The following is a 17,635-nucleotide window of genomic DNA, read 5'->3' as shown; positions in this document are numbered from 1 at the left end:
AAAGTTCTTTTGTCCTGCAGAAGTTATTTCTCTTAACCACCTGCTGTTGAAGTATCAACACACACAGATAATCTGACCTGTAATAAGGATACGTAGCCCATGTTCTTCAATGTTCTTTGCATGGTATACCTCATGGGTTTTTTTTCTTGTGACTTAAATATTAAGACAGCGAGTGTCTTGGCTAAACTGTGCACTTCTCACAAAGCAGTTACTGAAGATGCTGTGGTTCACTACAGTAATTCAAAAAGCTTGTCTTATACTTAGTTTTCTTCAAAATTATTTGCAGAAATGAAGGGCATGTTTATATCCACATTTTTATATATATTCTTATTCACATCATTCCTTGATGCTGTAAAAGAAGCTAACAAGCATCAGATTTTTGTGAGCTATTTTGGTGTGGTTTCAGTTGTTTGCAGTTAGGTGATGTATTTTCAACATAGTAATCCCTTCCAAACCTCAGCCCCTGGTTTCTAGTATTTCTCTCCAAACTCTGACATCTTAAGCTGTCTTCTCAGAGAAGAACAGATTTGTTCTTTCTCTTCACTAGATGTCACTTGATTCCCAGTGTCTTCTCAGTCTTTCTTATGCTCACTGCTCTTCTCCTTAGACTCTGGCTTCTAAATGAAAACTGTTTATTGACAAATTGCTTTGTTAGCACAGTAGCACATCAGTGAACTATAATATAATTTAAACATATTCTTAAGAACAGTTTTGTATCTGAGGTTCTTCAGTGGATAGTTGCAGTAAGAAAACCCTGCTGGTTTCTGGAAAGAGCTGAGGATTAAGGAGACAAGTTTGTTTTTAATGTTTTCAGTGTGAGGAAGATTAATATCCATCTTTGGAAGAGTGAAGGGAGGGCAAAAGGGGAAACCTGAACTACATAGTGTGTAAATTAAGTACTGTATGCTTCAGTTGGGATCAGAATTCTCTTCAGTTAGCTGCCAAGTATGATATCAGCATGCCTATGAATATTTAAAATGAAAACTGTTGTCTTCTCCCTCTGCTAATTCCTCTTTCATTTTGGTGAAGCTGATTGCTTCTCTTTCAGTATAACAGAACCCTTGTCAAATTAATCTAAACATGACTCCAGCTCTATGAATACAGTTATATTGGATGCACAGAATGCATTATATATTTAGTATTCTAAATTCTTCCTCCCCCATGAAATGTGAGTAACATTTCATGTCTTTATGACCTTTACACTAAGGGATCCTTACTCATGAAAACTTCCTGCTGACGCTAACTGGATTAGCAAGTCTGGGTTTATTATATTGTATAGCCCTCAGGTTTTACTTTAGTCTTAAAAAGTGGGTTCTTGCTCTTGGCAAGAAAACTACTTGGGATCCATAGTGGACTGATTGGACTCTGAAAGGTCTGTATTGAGTTCTCTTTACTCTGACTCTTGACCAGCTTTTCAGTGAAACAGTTAATGAGAAACTGGCATAGTCTTATAAATCTCTTCTCTGTCAGGTAGTGCTACTTTAATAGCTCTTTTGGATAAATATTCCCTTAGAACCTGTAAAGGTTTGGAGTACTACTGAACATCATGTTCCTAGGTACTGCAAACTTACTTCATTAAGTAAAGAAACATTCTGAAAAATCAGGGATTCTGCAGCTATTCTAAGTTTCTAAGGATGTGATTGCCAAAGGAATTAATTGTACTTTAAAAAACTAAAATTCTTATCTCTCTTGATGTCTGATTCAAAAAACACTGAATTCAGTTGAAGGTTTTCTGTAGCCTTTGGATCATATTTATTGAGGAGATTTCAAGTTTACTCGTGCAGAATTTTATGCATAATCAGATATTATAGATAGCATTTTCCAAGCAGCAGTGGGACTATGTTTATTTTGAACATTCAGTGTTAAGGTTTAAATGAACTGAAGTTTATGTTTAATACAGTTTATGTACCATGTGTTCTTCTCATGGAGACTCACATTTTTACTAAATCATTTCACTTACTCAGTTGGGTAGTTTATTGACTCTTGTGGGTTTTTTTCATCTGAGATTCCTTATCTGAAATGTTTTTTATTTTACTTTTGCATTGTAAAGGAAATTTTGATACAGATCTTTCTTACCAAGAGTATCTTCAGAAATGTTTAATATTTAGTGTCTTTACTAAACAAACAAACAAAAAAGGCAGACTAGATTTCATCTTCTAGATAAAAGGAAATGGAGACTTAATTTTGCGAACACCTGAGTTTGTTTACTTTTGAAGTTGTGAGGATTACTGTTTTTTCCCAGGGCTTCACAGATGCTTTAAGAGAAATAATCTTGGTGACTATTTTCAGAAATAATGGCTTTTTGAGGCTTGTGTATTTTCAGCTGTATGAAGGGCCCTGCCACCACCAGAGAAATTGTATTGAAAACTGTCTGAATGGCCAAAGAGTTACAGAGCGGAACTAGAGGGAAAATAATGGCCTTCTTTTACTTCTTTTCCATTTCCTGTGCTTTTGTCCTTTGCCAGAGGTTGGGTATAGAAAAGGAGCTGGATTTGCATGTCAGTTGTCAGTAGTGGTATGAGAACTTCTTGACTTCCTGCTTTATGAGAAAGGGTTACATCTGGGATGTGTGATTTCAAGCTGCTGTCACTGATCTGGATGTTTTTAGCTAGCTGCTCTGCAGGGTAAATAGCTGTCTTGGAAAGGTCCTTCTAATCCAGTGTCTGCTCTCCAAAGTTGAGGGCAACATCAGACCTCTAGTGAAGATCATGTCTGGTGTTGGCTTCTGGTTCTCAATGTTGAAAGAGAGCTAAGGCCCAGATCCAGGATACTCTAGGTGATTTATATAGGCATTGAATAGTAGCATTCAGTCGTTCTTATCTGTATTTTGGAACTAATTTTGTTAACTTTTGAACAGCTGCTGGTTGCATAGGAATAAAATGTAATAAGTTGCCTCAAGTGAACTTGATGAGAACTTGATGTTATAGTGCCTAAAGAATTGCCACTAACTTCAGGGCAAAAAGAGCATAAATGCTTTGAAGTATAACAAGTTGCCAATCCTTATTGCCAGAAACATGAACAAAGTTCTCTTATTCCTTGTGGACAGCCTGTAGACCATGTCTTTCACTGTCAACCAACCTTTGAAATCAAGGTGAAGTCTGTAGCTGTCATAATGAATCACTGTATGCAATTTCCAGTATTGAAGAAGGGGAAGGAAGCTGTTCCTGGTCTTGTGAAGTGAGACTTAATATGAATGGAGCTTCATGATGTTACTGAAGCTTCACAGGAGAACGCAAAGGCATTGGGCTGCCAAATTTTACTAGCATTTGCTGAGGGGGAGTTGTTAATGACACTGGGCAGCAGATGGTCTTAGAAGAGTTGTTAAGACACTGTGGTTCGTACTGTAAATACGTGGGTGAATAGAACCAGGATGCTGACAGTTCACTCTCACAGCTCATCATGAGAAGGTGACTCGAGTGGAATTCAGTATTGCCAGAACATGAATGTCTTGGGATTTGGCAGTCTGCTACGTATCTGGGAAGAAACCAGAAAATAAACTATTACAGGAAAAAGTCCTCTCTTCCCTACCACAAGCATGGTCTTGACCTACTCTTCTGTTTTTCCTTCTCACGAAATACCTCCAGGCATTCCCTCCAAACTAAAAAGTACAGTTGTGGGTTGGGGCTTTTCGTTTTGATTTAACAGGGTGAGACACAAAAGTATTACATTCAAATCCTGTGCTAAATATTTAGCCTTTTTTTCTCATCTCAGCCTGCTTACCAATGCAGCTTTTAGTATTTCTTGAAGAAAATAATGATATAAAGTATCCAATGTGTCATTCACAACATGAAATACAGTATGTGGGAATTAAACAGATGTATCAGGAGACAGTGATATATCTGTATTGGTCTTTCTATTGTTTAGGCTTTGACTAAACTAAAACCTGTATTTGCTAGAACTTCTGATTCCTAGTCTTCATAAATGCGGTATCTGTGAAGATCAGAAACATGGTTTGCCCATCTCATCAAAGTGAGATTATGAAGTCTAATTTCTGAAAGGAAAATATTTTAATACTGGTAGTTACTGTTCTGGTGAAATATTGAGGCTGGAAACAGCTGAATTATGCCAATTAAAATCCTCAGTTATCTTCTGTTAGGGAATAATTTAAAACAACAGTAATAGTGAAATACCGTTTAGTTTGTGAACACACGTAATTCTTGCTATCATTGAATGACAGATAAGCATGGACCAGTTGGAAAATACCACAATGGGAGGTCTTTTAAATGCTCAGATTTGCCTTAATGACTTTATATAAAAGTCTCCTAAAAACCTCCTGCAATGAATAAGGCCCTCAACAGTAATATTTATGTAGTGTAATTAGAGTCTTTGTTAGGGATCCCATTATTGTTCACAGTGTAATTAGACTTAAAACTAGTAAATGTGACATACTGCAATGTTCTGCTTTGTAAACATTATTGACTCTGTTTCAGGACTGAGACTGCCTTACACTGATAAATAAAAAAAAAATCATGGCCTCATAAAACCTTCTAATTATTTAGATGTGCACTCAGTGGGTTCCTGATGCAGTCAAAGTTGAGACTGAACCAAGGTGAATATTGAGCACAGGTGCAAGCTTCAGTGCCGGTGACTTGCCAACCTCCTTTACTCGGCTGGCTGCTTAAATCTCACTAAAGGGGAAAAGATGTGAATCTGAGTATCTTTTTAACCCCATTAGCATAGTCATTCAGATTGTGCTTCTGCCTGATATTTCTTTTTTGTAGATAATAACAACCAGCTATTGATCTGTTGGTAATCCACTGTAGCCTGTGTGTATTGACCAGTTAGTTTATCACACAGGGGTGGTAACTCAAAATGGGCTTGGCTAAACAGTTCTTTTAGGGCTGAATTTCATTTTTTGTAATACTTGTTGTATCTCAAATGACCGAGAATTGGGATACTCAATTGTTTAAGCAGTAAGCAGAATGGGCTATTGCTAAAAATGAGGGATTATTTTACGTTTGTTGTTAAAGACCTTTAGTACAACTGCTGTCTTGGTGTAACTACTTGTATCGTTAATGTTTTTTCCACTCAAATAATGAAATGATCCAAGTCTCTCAGGCTCTGCTCTTTTAAGACCTGTGTGTGCTACATGAATTGAGAGGACAGCCTGCTTCTGTTAGTATATGAGAGCACTTGTTCTTGTCTTTCTCTCTCTGCAGTAGTCTTTGTTAGTCAAAATATCTTACAATTCTGGTAGTAATTTCTGAAGAGTATAAAATGAGTGCTCTCAGCAATGAGAACAGGTTCCAGATAGGAGGCTTTTTGGATATAAACTTTGCTTTTATTGGAATAATGAGATGCTTTCTGTGCTGCAGCCACTGTACAAACAGTGCAAGTGCCAGGTGCTGTAAAGCATCTGTAGTCTGGGTAGCTTGCTTTAATTGCAGTCTCTCACTGTGAAAACTTTCCCACAGCTGTGCCAGCAAACATCGCAGACCTGAGAAACATAGAAGTGCTCAACTTTTTCAACAACCAGATTGAGGAGCTGCCTACACAGATAAGCAGCCTTCAGAAGCTCAAACACCTGAACCTTGGGTGCGTATCTTAATGCAAAACTTTGCTGTAATAGAGGTGTTACCAAATGTCATTGCAACTGAACCTGGAACTTCTTATTTTTTGATAGTAAAGTTTCTTACTGAAAGTGGTTTTGAGGATAACTTGAGAATTATGGCTTCAAAGTGTTCAGCTGATGTCAGATAAACAGATAACTTAAGTGATCAAGCACTTAACTCTGGTATACTGATAACCGTTTAAGGACAACAGCAAATCATATTCATCAAATACTGTAGTGAAACTGAACAATTACTGACTTTTACTTCTCTAGCAGCTGCCTCTTAATTCTGTGGTTACTGCATAAGAATCACGCTTTATTTCTATTTCAATATTCTGATTTGAAAAAAATATCCATGTTAATTTAGGACTTTAATTCCAAATTTTCAAATTTGGGTTTATAGACATTTCAGTTTACATTAAACCTGTAAAAGAAGCAGCACATATTAGATGTGGTGTGCATTTAGTTCAGAGAGCTAGTATTGAATGAATTTGTGCCACGGATGCTTCTTTTAAGTGTTCAGATTCTATATTCTGGTAGATTTGGTGATACTTTATAATAACTATAGTTGCAGAGGGCTTTCTTGAATTATTAAGAAAACAAATGTGAAGCATAAGATCTTCTTAAAATTAAATGGGCATATTAAAGTGTAACTATTTAGGAAAGCACTGGTAGGCGTAAGCTCTAGCATTGTAGGCTTCTCCTAGAAAGAATGTTTGTATTTTATAAATTCCAACTTCTGAACACTTTAAACTGAGCATTTTTTGCTCTTCAAAATACCAAATGATTTTGGCTAGGCTCTGTGTATTCTGCTTTAGATACTTTTGTAAATTGCTGAAAATTGAATTGCATCTTGAACTGTTGGAATGCCAATAAATGTTTTAATGATGATCTGTCTTCCGTGGTCTTATTTTTTGGTCACAGTAGCTCTCTAGCTTTCCTTAATATCTGTTTAAACCTGGAACTGCTTTTCAGAGCAAATATTAATCAGGATTCTGTGTATTTTGGAGGTTAGAGCAATATTTTTGGAATGGCATATAGAGGTATTGCAGTACATGAAGGAAGAAGTTGAGCACTTCCCATGGATTAAAGCAGTAACCATTGTTAATATAGTTCAGATACTAGTCTGCGTTAATGAAAAAAAAATGTGCAAAAGACCACTTGGTGCTAGGAACTGCAGACATTCAGGTCTGGAACCACAGTTGCCACTTTCACGTATCATGTGGCGTAAAATCTTAGAGACTAAATGCTCTTCCTTCTTCATCCTATCCTTACACATAATCTTCCAGGCACTGGATTTACCACCCAGTCTTAGCTCTGCAAAATCGGTTCTGCTTTGGACATCCTTGGAGTCAGTCGCTTTTCTGCCCTAGTAGGTTTTTCAGGAGGCAGCCCAGAAACCCTCTTGTCATCTGCAGTGCATGTGTTAGGGCTTCAGAACAGCCCCCTAGGGGAGAGAGGAACCTTGAATAAAGGGCAGAGATTATTTTTGGGTGGGTTTTGGCATAGAAGGGTCAAGTGATGTGGAAAGAGGGAAGGTGTACTGCAGCACTGAAAGCTTAAAAAAGTAACCTTTGGAAGGCAGGTGAGGCACAAGCTCAGTGCTTGAACTTATGCAGGGATGAATAGTGCTGGGCAGCAACTTTGAGGTGGTTCTCTATCCATGCCAAAGAATAGATACCATTCTGTTTCTTGTCAGTAGGGAGAACATTCTTTTTCTCCCCATTCCTTGCTTGCAAAAAGGAAGGCCATTAGGGCAACTTGATAAAAAACCCTTTTCACTAGCAGAAAATGCACTGCTTTCTTTAGTCCTGTTTGATATAAAGACCAGTTTTTAAAACAATGAGAACTCTGTGGTAGCAATAGTGGAGAATGCCTTTCTGTATTTTAAATGCTTCTACTACAGCAGCTGGATGCCCATGATGGGACTTCTTATTGGGAATGAGGAGGAAGAAGGATTTCATCTAGGTTTATCTCCAGAGAGCTGATCTCTATACGTTCTTGTTTTGTTTGGGTGGGCTGGCTTATGCAAAAGGGGTAAGGAAAGGTCAGGTTATTTTCTGAGTTTGTGAAAGAAGTGGTAGATGCTCTTCTCCTGTCTTTCCTCACATGGTTATGTGGTCTTTTCTTATTTTGGTTGCACAACTTTGTCAGTACTTTGACTTGAGTTTTTGTAGTTTTAGGTGTTAGATCAGACTTCATATATTCTTATAACATCTCCTCTTGACTTCAGTTGTGACTGTTCTTTATCACTTTAGCATCAAAAAGAGAATCAAATTCAGACTATGTTTAGAGACAACATCTGAAAGGTCATATTTGTTTCCAGTCATCACATAAGAATAAAATCCTGTTCTTGACAGTAGCTACCTGTACAGTCTCTTTCTGAGGATGCCTCTCTTCTCAGTTTTGCTTTCAAACCTGGGTGCCAACTGAAACAAGATCCATACTCACAAGTTATATATTTGCTGTACATGCAATAGGAACACTATGAACAAGAAGCTGGTAGGTAGTTTTTTTCTGTTCATATGATAAACAACCATACACAAACAGTTCATACACAAACAGTAAGGTTCTGTGAAGGTATCTCCAGCTGTGTGCCTGCCTTCATTTTTGCAGCAGCTCTAGTGATTATCTGGATCACCTTGTTCAAGCTCTTTGAGGTCAGAGAAGAGTTACCATTTTTTCTACCTTGTCTGCTCCAGGTTATCAGAGAAATCTCTTCCTTCGGTTACATTTCCTGATGTTGTTCTGATTGTTGCTGGTGGGAACTGCTGTCCTAAACCCTCTTAAGACTGGCTGATTGAGCTATATTTAGATTAAGCCTCATCAGTCACAGGACTGACATTTTATTTACTTCATGTTCCATGTGCATCAATAGTTCTGTAGTAACACAGATTTGCTATTCTTAAGAAGAGGTTTGAGCAGCAGTTACCAATGAATATAAACACCATGCAGTTGAGGAATTCTCTTTTGTGTTTGGTACCATGGTGAAGAACTACGTGGCAGAATGGCAAATGGTCAAGATGATGTGTAAAAGGGTAATTTGTAGTTTAGCTAGAAGTCATCTACCAAGGACCAGCTTTCCCCATGGAACACTGTTTAAGCTGAGCATGGCATTGTGACACCTCTCTCCCTAGTGCTGTGTGCTTCAGCTGTGGCTGCTGGTTGACATAAGAGACAATCCCTTCAGAGTGCCTAAGTTTTGAGTATATTTATGGGAATGAGAGGTTATAAAAAGGTCTGCATTGCAAAAGACTTGCTCAGTATCTGGGAGCATCAAACCCTTTTCAAAACAAGAGGAAATCTTGGCATAGGTTACATTTTTTTAAGGGAAAAAAAGGGAAAAAAACCCAAAACTCTTGTGGCCTGTGTCACTCCTGTTAGGTAAAGTGAATACTGATGTAATATTCTTTTTTTTTTCTCTTTACTTACAGCATGAACAGGTTAAACACCTTGCCAAGGGGATTTGGCTCTTTACCAGCCCTAGAAGTTCTTGACTTGACTTACAACAATTTAAATGAAAATTCCCTACCGGGAAACTTCTTCTATCTGAGTAAGAAACTTTTCTAAAAATTCTACAGATCTTCAGGATATGGTGCTTTGCTTTCTGCAGTTGAAATTTATTTGATGGAGACCAAAATACAACAGATTTTTTCCCAGTGTTTATGTTTTTCTTTTAATATATCTTGAATATTTCTACATAGCACAGCAATATTTATCATACAGTTACCTGACACCTTTGGACACGACAAGACTTGCTTAGTAATGGTATATTAGTTTTCTTCTGAGTAATATTTCCTTGGGTCCCATACTCAGTTAAAACATCATGAAGGGCTGCAAGCCTCAGGGGAAGATAAACTGTTTTGCAACACAACTGTTGTGTGTTGAGTCTGAAAACAAATGTCTTCTTGATGGTTCATTACTAAAATAGTTTTAACAGCATTTGGATGTTGAGGTATCCAGTACATTAAAACATATGCTGAGGTTACAAAGCTTGGCAGAGGAATGGTAGAGCTAAGCTGATCTTTGCATATGCTAAAAATATATACCCAGAGAGTTGACAGAAAGGTATTGTAATGCATATGTGCAAAAGGTCTGCATTATGGTTGCCTGAGCAACTTGAATTCTGGCGCTTTCTAGATTTCAGTGATTCTGCTTTTCCGTGTACTGTGCTGAAGTGGCTTCAGGATCGGTGCCTTCAGCATCAAAGTGACAGGTGAGGGGAGAGAAGGAGTGCTGCTCTCTGAGGGATGTTGTGATTGTAACCTGGCACAGGGAAATCTTTAAGTCAGCATTATTAAAAATGGTCACATTTAGTGAAATGAGAAGAGGAGGAGTGAACTACGTAAGACAAATAGGATCTCCTCTGGTGGGAAGGAGAGGTTTTGCTGATCTGACCACCTTCTCTCCTGCTGCACCTGACAGTTCTTTGTGAGTCTCCATTTTAATTCCTTTTTCCAGCTGTCGTGTATGCTTGTTCCATAATAGCAAGCTGCATAGTTGTGCTAGGTCATCTTTTTTTTGGTGAATTTCATTGAGACTTCACATGGAAATTACAAATCATACAGTTTGAGTCTCCTGTATTTCATTTCAGATCTCTTTCCCAGTGTGGTTTCTGTAGAGCTTAAGATAGATGCGTATTTGCCAAAAAAACGCAGACTTTTTTTAATGTTTGTTTAGGATGCAAATTGATGCAATAAATAAGAATCGGGGGTAATAAAGAGTAATGACTTTATTCTCACGTCTGAGCATTCAGACTATTTGCCAGAATCTGCCAGAGTCTACTGTTGCAGAAATTGTTAATTGTGTTAGTCTTTTTGAATATAGATGTTTTCCTGAACTCACCAACAATATAATAAGCCAGTAAATCTAAGTTTGACCTGCTTGTTATTATTGTGAGCCCTGGGTATGTCAGAGGCTTTTCACCAAGTCAGGGTTATTAATCAAACCTGACTCCTTTTTATTGATTAGACCTCAAATGGTTGGGTTATATGCCACCCTGTTTATATATTGCTATTTAATTTGCAGCCACCCTTCGTGCACTCTATCTAAGTGACAACGATTTTGAAATCCTGCCGCCAGATATTGGGAAGCTCACAAAGTTGCAGATAGTAAGTAATTTATCTAAATTCTTGGAAAATCAATTCACTTTTGCAATACTTGTAGGAATAGGATCCAGTCAATTTGAGGAGTAGTAGGGTAGGTTTGCAGGAACAGACCACTACACCTGGAACTGTTTCTTGTTTACCAGAAGACACTTGTTAATAAATTGGAAGAACTGAGCATTCAGGAGAAAGGTGGGGGCAGAGGGAGCAGAGTTCTCTTTTGGGCTGCTTTATGGTAACTGAAAATTGTTCTGACTGAATTTATGTTTGCTCTTAGCTGAGTCTTAGAGACAATGACCTGATATCACTGCCTAAAGAAATTGGTGAGCTCACCCAGCTTAAGGAACTGCATATCCAGGGAAATCGTCTTACTGTGCTGCCCCCAGAACTGGGTAAGAATACAGATGATAATTTATTTGTTTGTCTAATAATGATGATGATGAACTGTATTTCCTCTGAAATTATTATGCTTAAGTCATCCTATATGCTAATATTTACTTTCCCCTGAGAAAAACTCACTTTTTCACCTTCCTCCTGGATATGCAGGAGGAGCCAGAAGATGATGTGTTTGGTTTTATTACTTTTTTACATGTTGCATTTTTCTTGTGTATTATTACACCTGATTGCCAATTTATGTACAGCACCTTGCTTTATGTAACGTATCATAAACACAGGGTCAGCAAACCCATTCTTATCTCTCACTGAGTTTTGAGAACACTGAAGCAAAATGACAGTAGCATAAGTGGGTTCTGAGTGACTGTGCCTATACAAAGTGGAAGTTTGATCAGCTAGAGTGAAATAATACCGCTAAATGAGAGGATGTTTTTGTTTTTTCAGTTTGATAGCCTACCTTTTTTAGGGAGTTGACAGCTCTTTAACTTAAAGCAATGGAACTGATTGATGTAATTTGAATTTGTCATACTGTGCATTTAAATATAGTTATAGGTGGGTTCTTTCAACCTGTGAAGGAAGAGTTTTTCTTTGAAACTTCAAGTATTGGTTTTGCTGAATTTGCATTGCAGTACTCCATTTTATGTGAGGAGCATGGTTCCTGTTTGCCCCAAGCCCAAAATTGGTTTCTGATCTTAAAATCTTTAAAAATATTTTCATCGGGAGTAATGTAGTTGTGTCAATTACCTGTTTTTGAAACACCTGTTACACAGGGTCTGTTCCTTGCTTCTTGTTACCGTGGACTGTTACATGGGGAAGCTTCTTCCTGCTGGTACCTTCCACATAAAAGTTCCCAAAACTCAGAAGGATAGTGACTGAAGTTAACATAATTAAAATAAAATTATTTGTTTTCAGAAGAACTTGCTTTGACCTGTTGACCCTGTGTGCTTTAATGTGACAGTCTGCAACAAATGCTTTTTGTTTTATAGAGCAAAGTGCTTTTCTTCTCTGAATTGGGGAAGGTATTTGCTTTGACTCTTGTTTGCCCACTATGAGGTTTTTTGCCTTTTCCCCTCACCACTAGTGATTGAAAGTTGCTCTCTTTTCTTTAATTTCAGATGTTTATGTCTTGACACAGGTATACTTTCTTTAGGTTTTTATCAAAGTCATGTTTATTTATCAGTTCTCTTTCAACAGCAATAATGTTTCAGAAGCATATAGTGTCTGTAAATACATTTTTCTGTAGCTCACTAAATTACAGCTTTCGGGGTTTTTTCAGAAAGTGGAAGATGAATGGTGCACTGAGTCTAACCACCTTCTTTGGCTAATGAAATGTTCTAAACATGCTGCTGCCTTACAAGCGTAACAACAGATCCCCATTAAATGGTTTTACTATCAAAATCCATCCCAAAGGGAAATGTTTGAAACAAAATTCTCCATATTTATTTTGTATTGACCTACAAAACTCAGGATATCCAAGGGAAATGTCTTCTTCTTAGTTAACGTTTGTTTGCATTATAGAACGATATCACAATCTGGTAGAAGAAGGACTTTTAATTTTGCCCCAGCTGATGAAGGTGAGGTGCACTGACACAGCTAAGTCCTTGTTACCTCTGTTCTTTATTACTTAAAAGGTATTTTATAAATTCTACTTTTTTTTTCCTGTATAAATTTATCAATGTTTCGTTTTATGGTCTCACTCAAAATCCTCATTTCTGATCAGTTGCCATAATTTCTGTTGTGATCTATGCTGTGAATAATACTAGAATTATCTCAAATTTTTGAAATAGATTTTGGGGTACATTTCTAGAAAACATTACACTGAAGTTTAGATTTGTAATTTGTGCAACTTGCAAGCACAAATATTTACTGTGAAAAGCAGTGTTCTTGCTTGTTTATTAAACATTTAGGCACACATGTAGGGAATGAAACACCGGACTAAGGTTTGGAAGGCTTGTTTGAGATCAGGGAACAGGCCATAGGCAAGAGTGAATCTCTGCAGCCCTGTTTTCCCTTCTGTAAACCAGGGCAGTTTAGAGAAGCACCCCTTTGCAGACAGTTTCAAAGTCTGCCGATGAAAGGTGGTATTAGAGGGTTACTACCTACTGCCTGGACTGCTAATGCCATAGTCACCATCTGAGGGAGTATGAACTTTGTCTGCTGTCCAAGTTCTCCCTCCTAAATTTTTAAAACTGAATTATAATGTACTCAGAACTATCCAAATACTTTTTGGTGTGCATGTCAGATAAATAGCTTTTCAATGAGCAGGTCCTGTTTGCATTAATTGGAGCTGCTGCTGTTCCATTAAAAGTAAACAATCTTTTCTCTCTCATTATCACTTTCATAATTAAAGCTGCTGAAGGCTTTTGACTGGCTTAGTTCAGGCACTGGTGGACAGCAGTGACTCGCTGGATGTTCATTTATCACGGAGATGGGCACAACTGAATGATGAGAAGGATGTGTGTGTTACATTAAAGTGCTTTTTAAAGGTAATGGAACTAAATGCAGAGGAAGGAATGGAGAATAGGGTATGAAAAAGGCCACAGACAGGCCTCGAGGTCACAACTTTGGAATGGAGATACCGATAAATAACCCCCTACCATCAGCCTGTAATTTCACCTGGTGTGATTGAGCGTGGCACCAGTGCAGGGCTGGGGGAGGTTGCTGTTATCCTCTGTTGCGTTTAGCAGAGAATGCCTACCGCTAATCTAAGAAACATATTCCTGCCCAGGAGGAAATGAGAGGACTAAAAGAGTGCACTGGGTGAGGTGCTTTTCTGTAAATACAGTACATGTGAGTGATGAACACAGGAAATGGCCAGGAGTAGGTGGGTGGAATTTGCAGCTTGTTTTTATCATTTGTCTCTCAAAACCCCATTCATGAGAAATGGTGGTGGGCAGTCATATATAAACTTTAAAGAGGTGCTGGCATTTTTTTCTCTAGCATTTAAAAGGTTATGTGCTGCATTGCGAGACAAATAAATCATGATTCACTGCAACAACAGAGTTGCAGTCAGTTATATAAATTGCCAAGGAGGCACTAAATCTGTCACTTTGTGTGTTCTGACCATTTAACAATGAGAATGGTTTGGAAAGAGAGTAGAAACAAGACCCACATAAAATGGTAGATGCAATTAGTAACATCAGTGATGGTGTTTTAAGTTCATTGTTTGTTCATCTGGGTGGACCCATATGTGCTACATAAAAGATTTTCTCAGGTTTTTCTCAGCAGAATGAGGAGTGCGAGAGTAGTACATGGTGCAGAATACTCACAAAGATGTAGCTAAATAACCACCCAGAGAATGTAACTAGCTTGTCTGTAGATTTTCTTTTTTGATGTGAAAACAAATTATATGATTTTTAAAGCCCAGATTCTAATGTTGCCTGTGTGCACTACCCTGCTGCCAACACGTGTGCGCACACGTAGCTTGCTCAGGTTTATGCATATGGAAGAACAGGGATTTCAAAGAATATATTCCCAATTATCATCCTCCTTTTTCAAAACTGAATTTGGCATCAATGGTGTATAAGTTGCTGTTCAATACTGTTCTAGTTTATCAAATAATTTCCTCTGGTAAAGAGACACACTATCAGAATTGTTAGTTAATTGTTAGTACATATGAGAAAAGTGGAAAATTCGAGCCTTGTAAAAAAAAAACCAATCTGGATGGGGTAAGTAGCCTGTTCCTTTTTAAGGAACATTAAACGTTTTGTAAATTTAATTTGTATCTCAGAATAACTAAGTAATTCTTTCATAAATTTTTAATTTTGAACAGCTAAATTACCTTCTGTGTAGAAAGGATTGGCTTTAAATACAAAGTTCAAGGAATTGTGCCGAAAGTCTCAATATTTCCATCACAGGAAGGCCTTTTAAAATTTAGGCTTTTGAAATTACTCTAGAATTTGTGAATTAATATTATATTATGCAAAGTAGTAGCTGCAGTTGTTTGTTCAAGTAAATATTAATCGAAATAGCCGTTTACTCAGGTAATTATAACAGGCTTGTGCAAATATAAGAATCACTTACTTTACAAAAGATATGTCTTTTCCAAGTGTTGGAAATTTTCCAATAGTTGATGTAAATGCCAGACTTTTCTTATATTAGTATAAACTGCCACTGCACCCTGCCTGTGTCACAACACAGCGCTGCTCACACCTGCAATACAGGTCAGTGGTGCTTGTTGGAAGCCTGAACACTGGGGCTCTTTGGACAACAGTTCTGAGCACTGGAACAACTAGTTGATACCTTACAATTTCAAAAAAAGACATATTTCTACTTTTGGAACCAAGGTAAGGGTGGATAAACAAAACAACTGCTACATCAGCAGTCTTAGAAAACAAGCTATCAGTCAAGAAGCAATAAAAAACATGTATGTAACAAGATAGGTTATGGAGAGATTATTTATATAGAAAAGCTTCTCTGAAAATCTGTGCATATTCTAATTGTGGTTCTCATTTAAGGTTTAAGTTAAAAAAAGAAAAAAAAAGGCAAAACCACTACACCCTGCCCCCCATCACTTGTTATGTAGTTAGAAACCAGGCTGAATGCAGAGTACTTGATGTACACTGCTGTAATTCTTGCCGAACTTTCCAAGATTCAGATTTGATCTTGCATTAGTTTTTAAAATATGCAAGTTTTAGAGTCATTTCTCAGATGACTACAGTGTGTGTGTGTGGGTGCTCCTCATGTTGACTGTACTCTGATTATAAGTATCATCAACATAATAATGATGTTTCTGTCAGCAGATACTTCATCTGTTGTGTCAGAGCTGTAGTAAGAGTAAGAGTACTGTAATTAGAACCAATCTGAGCGAATGTTGCATTTTTTGATATATTTGGTTCATTTTATGCATTTCATAGTACTTTAAAGTGGTTTCGCTCTTCTGAGTACTTGGCAACCTGTGTTTGAATGAAGTTTCAAAGGTGAGGGGCAAAAGCAATACAGTGAGTCTTTTTTTGAAGTCATTTTTTTAAGTTAACTAGATTTTGGTCTGATAGGGACCCTTCAAAGAGAGAATGCTCTGTTGAATTCCTGTGTAATTGAGAATCTCAGGGGAGTTTCTGATGCTGGAAAAAATGTGCAATATATTTCAAAATAAATTGGGATGCTGATCCTCTAAGCCTGTAATACTTCCTGTGCCATTAGAGTGTCTTTGATGTTAAACTACTTTGACATCACGTTAATTTCCTTTGTTTCAGAACTCCTCTGCTGCATAGTGTGTTTCTTGGGTTTCTTCACTGGGAACACTTAGCAGTGACTGTTGGTTTGCCCCTTGGGATCCCAGTCAGCACTGGGCATTTGTTACATAGAGCAGTGAAGGAAATGGTATTTCCAGCACAACATGTCACCTTTCATAGAAAGAAATCGGTGAAACTTAGCAGTACTTGTAGGTCTTCTAGTAATTGGTCTCACTCTTATGTGAGGAATCTGGGAGAAATTAATTTATAATTGAGTTGTAAGTAATAAACAAATAATTTTAGAAGATATTTTTAGAAATACATTTTGAAAGTACATTTTGAGGTAATTTCTTGGATTTTTGTTAAAGTGCTCTTTCTTCTGCCTTTCCTCTTAGCTACCAAGACAATGGCATCAGCTGCACTGGTTGCCCTGGTACCTGAAAGCTCTGTGTGGTGGAGCTCAGCTGTTGAAACAGCCTGATTTGTCATGTGGCAGTACAAGCCATTAGCAGTGTTGTTAGGTGAGGGGTACCTTATGTGCTGCATTGAATAAGTTCCTGTTTTATGGTTTTCCTCTGTGAATGTTATTACTATTTACTCTTTCTACTACTTGTCCTGGTAAGGTCTGGTTTGTTGTGTACTGTGATGGTAGAAGTTTCAAGGGCTCTCCCCTTGTTCCCAGAGAGTTAACCACTCCTCCTGTCACCTGAATATGGAAATGTGAGTTTGCCCAGCTAGGTTAGGTCTATAATCTGCCTGTATTTAGTACCTGAAGTGTGGTTTAAGGTAGTAATTTGGCATTTCATCCATCCTCTTCTCCTTCCTAGGCTTCATCTTCAGTCCTGACACATCTGAAGTGTCAGACTTCCCATTACACTTTGGTATAAAGATTCTGGCTGATCTTTGCTTTGATGCTGGAATTTTGTATAAATATCTCAGGACTACATTCACTTTGTTTTAAACTCTCTCCTATGAAACATGCTGGAGGGTAAAATTCTCTTCCAGTACAATTGTAATAGCTGTGGCTGAGGTGATACCAGTTTGGCCTGTATCACTTCACATTTACATCAAGGGTAGAGAATTCAAGATTTAGATGGTCTGCTTTTACTTGATTTATTTCAGCTATGAAATAAACTTTTACTAAGAGTTGAAGCAAATGGAGTAGCTATTATGCTATCACAGTATCATCAGACTATTTAACCTATCAAAGTGAAGAGTGAGAGGACACTTGGCTGCTCATCCTCACTCCATGAGAAGAAAGCTTGTAGGAGAGGGAGCCAGCAGTGTTTTAGAACTAAGTCAGTTTAGTTCAGCACTAAAATAAAGAATGTATTTTTACAGTGATGAACATTAGAACAAGACACAACTGGCAGAGTCTCCATCTCCTGATGTTTTTCAGACCAGATGTTTGA

At 37.6% G+C, this 17,635-nt stretch overlaps 1 protein-coding gene across 1 annotated transcript in view; it reads left to right on the top strand.

Annotated features, from left to right (window-relative positions):
• RSU1 (Ras suppressor protein 1) overlaps window positions 1-17,635 on the top strand; it is a 104,032-nt gene that overhangs the window by 17,211 nt on the left and 69,186 nt on the right. The window contains exons 4-7 of the mRNA XM_039549725.1: window positions 5,415-5,535; window positions 8,986-9,104; window positions 10,580-10,662; window positions 10,934-11,048. Coding sequence (XP_039405659.1) covers window positions 5,415-5,535; window positions 8,986-9,104; window positions 10,580-10,662; window positions 10,934-11,048 — 438 coding nt within the window. The remainder of the gene's footprint in view (window positions 1-5,414; window positions 5,536-8,985; window positions 9,105-10,579; window positions 10,663-10,933; window positions 11,049-17,635) is intronic.

Source organism: Corvus cornix, chromosome 2 (genome assembly GCF_000738735.6).
Source record: "Corvus cornix cornix isolate S_Up_H32 chromosome 2, ASM73873v5, whole genome shotgun sequence".
NCBI lineage: Eukaryota > Metazoa > Chordata > Aves > Passeriformes > Corvidae > Corvus > Corvus cornix.
The sequence above is the reverse complement of the archived record's forward strand: the minus strand, read 5'-3'. Positions and strand labels throughout refer to the sequence as shown.